This window comes from Choloepus didactylus, chromosome 3 (assembly GCF_015220235.1).
Source record: "Choloepus didactylus isolate mChoDid1 chromosome 3, mChoDid1.pri, whole genome shotgun sequence".
In the NCBI taxonomy this organism is placed as follows: Eukaryota; Metazoa; Chordata; class Mammalia; order Pilosa; family Megalonychidae; genus Choloepus; species Choloepus didactylus.
This window is the reverse complement of record NC_051309.1, coordinates 136,846,746-136,854,782: the sequence shown is the minus strand read 5'-3', so window position 1 is coordinate 136,854,782 and position 8,037 is coordinate 136,846,746. Positions and strand designations below refer to the sequence as shown.

Sequence of the window (8,037 nt, the reverse complement as noted above, 5' to 3'; positions counted from 1 at the left end):
TCTCCCAGACACTAAGAAATATCAATAACTACTAATCAAGTCTAATTTGTTTGATTTCAGCCAGATAATTTCCAAAGCCCTGATCAAGATCTTTTCCTCACTGAATTAAGATGGAAAGCAGGATTTGAATGAAAAGCATCATCCTACTAAATGACAAGCTAAATCTAAGTTAACTCCAATCATCATACAAAATACTCCCAAGAAGTCAAGTCTGTAAGAAACTCATTATTAAAACTGCACATCAATGGAATATATATTTAAATAATGGCACATAATTCACCCTCCATTTTTCATTACCAAGGGAAGGTTTCTATCTGGGTTTGGCAATACTTTTACATATCCATGAAATCTGGTACCATAGTACTAATATTTTATTCAGAAAAATATACTAGATACACCTTTTTAACTTTTGAGCTTGTTTCTCTTAACCATTCAGACCCAGTTAACCATGGCAACTTTTGAAAAGGACTGTTTCAAGTACCTTAATTTACTCATGGGTGGGGTGGGGGAGAGTCCTTTTATACTCATTGCTACACGGGTGGTGTCTGATCTGTTCCAATAAGGCATGAGATTTCCTTCCACCCTATCACCTTGGCCAGCCTCTTGTACGCACACACACACACACACAAACACACACACACAGACGCACGTGCTTTCAGTCTTTTGTTCAGGGACTCCTAGACCTATCAACCATATAAACATGTTAATTCTGACATAGCCCTAACAAGGTTCATAAACATGAGGACTTAAGTTCAGCAGAGTAAATTTAGCTCCATTCATGCAAACTGTTTGTTAATACACTAGAAATATTTGCTCTTCCAAGAGATAAGATCCTAAAATGTCTGGGCTCAGTACAATTTTTGTGCACTTAATACCCACGCAAACTTTTGTGGGTTCAATTTGAAATGCAACATTTTGAGAGAGACAAACCTTTATCAATCACGTGGAGACCTAACATTGTATTCAGTAGGATTTTAAAGCCAAATGTAGGCACAGCAGAGCCCGTGGCAGAAGCATGCCCACGGCCAATGAGTGGGCTGTGGGGAAGGATCCTGATCCCAATCAAATGCCACTGTTCACAGAACATAAACATAGGTTTGCACTGTCTGATGTCATTCTGACATGTCATATGATTTTGTATTACTCCACCACTGATTCAAGCAAAATTTTCTACTTCAGCATAAAAGAAGAAAAAATCCATGACATATAAATGATGGTTAAAAACTGAACTCACTGTGAACGGTTTCCATAAGCTTGAACTTTCAGTGCAATCAATTCTTCCTTCTTGGAAAGAAATTTTTCTCACCTACTTCATCAGTCACAATATGCTCTCCTATGTCGAGATGACATAAAGCTGACCACAATCAGATTTTAGTGATGACATCATTTCCTAGGGCATCAGGGATGAATTTGGAAGGTGTTTTATTTATTTCTTGTAGAGAAGAGTTTAGCTCTCCTCTTACCTCACTGCCACCACCCAACTATCTTTTAATTACAAGTCTGACTTCCAGATACCCTGATACCAAGAAGGGATGGCATAGACATTACACATGAGCATATAACACCTAAGAAGCAATCGAGGCACACATGTTAGCAGCATTTTGACACATGTATCAGTCATGGTTGAATCTGTTAGAATGACATAGGATTTGAAAGCCAGGTAAGTGATTACGCTGACAAATTTTGGACTAGTCACACAGAAAATTGAGAATCAGCTCCTGTGAACTTGAATGGCAACAAGCTTCCTCTTTGACACTTTCTTCCTTAGTTGTAACGTCCCCTCTCGCAGCCAAGGAGATGGAAAAACAAGCACACTCACTACAGAGCAGCACCCCGAGTCTGTGTGTTAACTACCACTCAACTGCACAATAATCTGCTTTGCAGCTAATTACAGAAAAGTTCTTTTTTAAACTGTTAAAATTACAGAGTTTATATTTTATGTCCTCCAATATATCTTACAACAAGAAAAGGTTATAATAACATTTCAGAGGGAGCACAGGCAATTCCTGATTATACGGACCTGTTGAGGGCTTCTAACAGTAGTGAAACATTACAGAGTTAAAAGTTAAGTGCAAAATAGTCTCTAAAATATTTTTCAAACAATTGTTTCAGCTGTATTTTTATTGTAGGTAATAGAGCTCATGAGGTACATTAAAGAATAGGAGACGGGCCTTCGCTCCGCCGCGGGGGAGACTAGGCAGCACCATGGAAGGCTATCGCCACCACTGCCACGAGGGCTTTAATGCCGATGAAGCTCGCAGTATTGTTAAAGAGTGTGTAGATGACGTCTTGGGTGGTGAAGATTATAATCAAAACAATATCAACCAGTGGACTGCGAAAATAGTGGAACAATCCTCAACGCATTTGGTTAAGTTGGGAAAAGCTTATAAATATGTTGTGACCTGTGCAGTGGTGCAGAGGAGTGCATATGGCTTTCACACTGCCAGCTCATGTTTTTGGGATACTACATCTGACGGAACCTGTACCGTAAGATGGGAGAACCGAACCATGGACTGCATAGTCAATGATGTTTTTGCCATTTCAGTTGTCTTGTAACCAACTAAACTGTTAGGCAAAAGCCACTAATTTAAGAATGTTTCTGTGTATCCAACTGCGTAGTCAATGTTTTTGCCATTTTAATTGTCTTGTAACCGACTAAAAATGTTAGGCAAAAGCCATTACCTTAACAATTTGTCTGTGTATCCTTTCTAAAAACAGTAGTAGTTTTTTATTAATGCACTAGATGAAAAGTACACAACATGCATCAACACTAACAAAAAATATAATAAGCAAGCATTTGCATAGTAAGTTGACAGATTGTTTCATATCCTATACAGCATCATTTAAATAGGAAAAATTGAATGTTATCAAAAATTAAATGCAGAAATGTGGCATGATTTGGTGGCTTTTCACTAACACTAGGTACTTAGGAGATGGGGAAATCCATTCAGATGATAAAATTCTCTCAGCTAGAGAAGCTAACAGGAATAGAGATCAAAAAGCTGCAAGGATAATTGTGGAGAAAATGATAATGACTTGGCCAATACTTAATATTTTATCTCTTCCCCGTAGTTATACAAATAATTTAGTGGAAAGGAATTCTTTTCTTTTTTTCTATCAACTACAATAACAACTATGATTAACTTTACTTTTTCTAAGAATTATTAAATTGTTTTTTATTATCAAATACTTGAATTTACATTTGAATTAAATCCGGTAACCTGAATTCCCTAGTTAAACAAAATCAGTTACAGTGTATGTCGAACTGCATATGTCTCAAACAACTGCCTTACAATTCATTTATTCCACATGTAACAAACATTTATTGAATGCCTATTGTGAGCATATTTCTCTCTAAGCATTACAGTTATTAATATGCTATTTAGATTCTCAGTTTCTTTTAGCACCTATTTGGTTGGAAAACAGTAGCATATATGTTTGGGGATGAAAAAAAGAGTTGTTCTACAAGAGACAAAAAAAGTAAATCTGGATGTTCATGTAGAAGTAAGCAAAATGAAAAGCACTTATTACTGACAGAATTATAGATATAATTTTAAGAATTGCTCCTACCAAGTTAAAAATGCATAAAATATGCAACTTTTATAGGCCTTATTAGCAATCTGACTATGTTAGTAGTAAATTATATCATTGTTGTAGTTACAACCATCTGTATGTAACTTTAAATACTTATGTGGGGTTCAAATTGAGTGGAGTAAAGTATAAAGTAAAAGTATACAATCATTAGCAGGTTATCTAATTACTCAGGGCTTATGAAATGTAGTAAAATTATTAAGAAAATAAAAGATGAAAAATTAGGGTACACACAGCTGGCCACAAAATGTGAAGTCAATCTGCTATTTAATCTTAAAAACAAAGTCAATTTTGCACATTACCACTAACACTAATACATTTAGTCTGGGATCATGATTCATTGAATTTTTCTGGAAAAAAAGAGCTTAGTTTAGTATTGACAATATTAAAGGGAGTATTCTTGTAGGAATACTGTGTGCATGTTTGATATTTTGCTGAATAACAATAATTGTTCAATGTTGAAGAATATCAAGCAAATATAAAGATAGAATTTAATGCAGTGTGCTACATTTTTAGCACATCAAAAACTCTGATAGCCATTAGCTTTATGTTACTTCAGCCTGCTGGCTCTTGTGCCCTTGAGGATAATAATAGTGACCAAAATATCTGTGCAGTTTAAAGCTTAATTTTGATTATTGTCATGAAACCTGATTTTAAAAATAGTCATCAAAACATACCTTGTGAACTTGCTATCTGTTGTGTTTCTAGTTAAAAAATATAATAAAGATTATCTTCCTGTGCTGTTAAAAAAAAAAAGAATAGGAGATGGGATTCAAGTACAGTATTGAATTCTATGATAGGATAAAATTTGAATAGTACAGATGCAAAGACAGAAATGGTAACAATGTATCTTTTTACATCAGTTTCAAAATGCATTCACTTATGACTTATCCAACTTCAATTCTTCTACTAAACCTCACAAATATTCTATTTTGCCTGAAATAAAAGAGAGAATTTGGCTATTACTCTCCTTCTCTGGTTCCCTAGCCACAGAGACTTGATCTGAGGCAGAATAGTGTGCCCTAGAAAAGAGGAAAAGTGAGGTTTCTAATCATCTCCCTCATGTATCCTGCTTTGATCTTCAGCTAAATTGGAGCCTCTTTAAATAGAAACACATGACTTAGGCAGATCAGCAAAACTGATTCTGCTTTACAAGCTAAGGCTGAGCCTGTGAGGATACTAAGTTGCCCTGACTGTGCACTTCTACCTAGAGTTAGTGCAGACTTGAAACAGTCTGCAATTAAAGGAAGGTCATTCTGTCTATGTGGCCAGAAGTGTCAATTCTTCAAGCTTGGGTTGCCAGATATCCACACCAGTTATAGGGAGCTGTTTCTCAGTGGGTGTTCACACTAATTGGCAAAGGGAATCAGAGACTGGGATTTAAATCTTTCCACTCTTATCTAGTAGCTCTGTGAGCTTTGATAGGTTATCTGACTTCTCCATGCATCCGTTTAATCATTTATTAATTAGTGAAATGACGTCACTAAGCTATTTCCAAGGTTATATAAAATTATCTCTGTTACAGTGCCTTGAGTATATTAGAAGCCTAATAAATGTTTTAGGGGAAATAACTTTTTCTTTGGTCCCCAAATTATTATTAATATTTTTTGAGGTCCCTCATGTAAATAAGCCTGAAAGTTCTCACTGGGCCCCTTTCCTTATAATAGTTTAACATGCAGCATATTCTGGCCCAAGTAAGTATTTTAGTCACTTTTTTAGTATTTCAGTCAATTGTTTAGTATCCCTTCCTTTCAGCCTGCACAATTCCCTTTAGCATTTCTTAGAGGACTGATCTGTTGGTGATGAAGTCCCTCAGCTTTTTATTATCCAGAAATGTTTTTATCTCCCCCTCATTTTTAACCTCCAGGTGTCTGTGAATTTTCGAAGTCTCTGGTGGTTATTGACTTCTATTTGTATTCCATTGTGGTCATAGAATGTGCTTTGAATAATTTCATTTTTTTTTTTTAATTTATTGAGGCTTGTTTTATGTCCCAGCCTATGGTCTATTCTGGAGAAAGTTCCATGATCACTAGAGAAGAATGTGTATCCTGGTGATTTGGGATGTAATGTTCTATATATGTCTGTTAAATTTCTCTATATCTCTTTCTCCTTTCTTTGTTTCTCTGTTGGTAGGGCTCCCTTTAGTATCTGAAGTAGGGCAGGTCTTTTATTAGCAAAATCTCTCAGCATTTGTTTGTCTGTGAAAAATTTAAGCTCTCCCTCAAATTGGAAGGAGAGTTTTGCTGGATAAAGTATTCTTGGTTGGAAATTTTCTGTCTCAGAATTTTAAACATGTCATGCCACTGCCTTCTCTATTCCATGGTGGCTGCTGAGTAGTCACTACTTAGTCTTATGTTGTTTCCTTTGTATGTGGTGAATTGCTTTTCTCTTGCTGCTTTCAGAACTTGCTACTTCTCTTCAGTATCTGATGGTCTGGTCAGAATATGTCTTGGAGTAGGTTTATTTGGATTTATTCTATTTGGAGTTCACTGGGCATTTATGCTTTGTGTATTTATATTGTGTAGAAGGTTTGGAAAGTTTTCCCCAACAATTTCTTTGAATACTCTTTCTAGACCTTTACCCTTCTCTTCCCCTTCTGGGACACCAATGAGTCTTATATTTGGACATTTTATTTTATCTGTCATATCCCTGAGACCTTTTCAATTTTTTTGATTTTTTCCCCATTCTTTCTTTTGTTCTTTCATTTTCTGTTCTGTGGTTCTTGAGGTCACTGAGCTGTTGTTCAGCTTCCTCTAGTCTTGTACTTTGAGTATCCAGAATCTTTTTAATTTGGTCCACAGTTTCTTTTATTTCCATAAGATCACCTATTTTTTTACTTACTCTTTCAATTTCTTCTTCATGCTCTTCTAGGGTCTTCTTAATGTCCTTTATATCCTGTGCCATGCTCTCATTGTTTGTCTTTAGTTCTTTGATTAATTGCTCCAAGTACTGCATCTCCTCTGATCTTTTGATTTAGGTGTTTGGATTTGGGTTATCCATAGCATCTGGTTTTTTCATATGCTTTAAATTTTTCTATTGTTTTTTGGCCTCTTGGCATTTGCTTAACTTGATAGGGTTTGTTTAGGATATGAAGGATTATTCAGTCACCAATCTCTAATTTGTCAGACCTACAGCGTGGTGGTGTACACTTTCTCTAACTAACTAGCAGATGTCATCCACGAATCACCTATTCCCCTCCAGTCAGTTCTCCCCAACTTTGTCTTTGTGGTGTGTGGGGGTCTGGTTCTTGTGGGGTCCCATTGGTGCACCAAGTTTGGATGTGTTATTGGTGCTGTCTGCCTTGAATGTGGGGCATGTGTCTGGGTGGTGAGGGAGGCAGGGCAGCTTTAATAATCAAACCTCCCAGGTGTTCCTGGATATTTAAGGCTGTTGCAAGAGTCTAAACCTTCATTTTAGTCTTGCCACAGATTGTCTCTGCCTCTGACCCACAAGTCCTTGGTATTGGCATAGGGTCCCTGGGATTTCTGGGTGGGTTCCTCTTCCAAGCTATCCCCTTATAGGGCCTCCGCTGAGGGAAGGCTGTGTTATGTCACAAGTGCATGCCATCCCTCAAGGGAAGCCCTGGGTTGCCAGGCCATGCAGGGGCCTTCCCAGCCTGCTGTAAAGATGGATGAATAGGGCATATTAATTTCCCCCTTTTCACACAGCTCCACCTTCCCAGCTCCAGGATAATTAGCTGTGGGTGAGCAAAAGGCTATTGTTCATGCCTGATATTGTGGTGTGTGCTTGGTGTTGCCAGAAACACTTCCCATCACACTGGGTCACTTGGCACATCTCTGGTCTGTGGCTCCAGGGCCAGGCAGGAGCATTCCCAGCACACCAGGAAGATGGCTGCAGGGGGTGTGGTTTTTCTCCCCCTTTTGTGTAACCTCTGCCCTCCTCACTCCGAGACAACTAGCAGTGGGTGCATGAAAGGCTATCTTCCACACCAGATGTTGAGGCATTCACACAACCCTTTCCTACTATGCTTCACTATGTGGTTCTTGCTGCCGTATCTGCAGCTGCTTTTGTTTTTTTTTTAAAAAAGAACTAGTCCACCTCCAAACACCAACTCATGGTTTTCCCACACTGCAGCATGGCTGCTGGACATTCAGCAGGCTCACTCACTTGTTTCAGAATGCAGATTCCCAGTTTCACCAAGTGCACTGTCCCTGTGGATTTAGCAGACCTTGTCCAGCTGGTGCATCACTGGAACTGATGTTCTGGATCACTTTCTGGCCTCTATCTAATATTTTTCATGGAGGTGTTTTTTTTGTCTGTCTCTCCTAGCCACCATCTAATTTTCTCCCCCAAGCCTATATTCTTTTAATCCAATCTTGTGGGGGGCAGACCTACTATGGGTGGGATCTTAGGATTAGGTTATTGTCCATGGGGATGTGACCCTGCCCATTCAAGGTGGGTCTTAATCTCCTTGCTGGAGCCCCC

The 8,037-nt window shown here is 38.0% G+C and overlaps 1 protein-coding gene across 1 annotated transcript; it reads left to right on the top strand.

Moving 5' to 3' along the window:
• Nucleotides 1-2,205: 2,205 nt before the first annotated feature.
• LOC119528810 (dynein light chain Tctex-type 3-like) lies at nt 2,206-2,556 on the top strand. Its single transcript, XM_037829060.1, has one exon. It carries the CDS (start codon nt 2,206-2,208, stop codon nt 2,554-2,556), a length of 351 nt encoding a protein of 116 aa, XP_037684988.1.
• The last annotated feature ends 5,481 nt before the right edge of the window (nt 2,557-8,037 follow it).

What these genes read in the sequence shown, in the direction of transcription:
- LOC119528810 (XM_037829060.1), top strand. Translation starts at nt 2,206, where the DNA reads ATGGAAGGCTATCGCCACCACTGCCACGAGGGCTTTAATGCCGATGAA.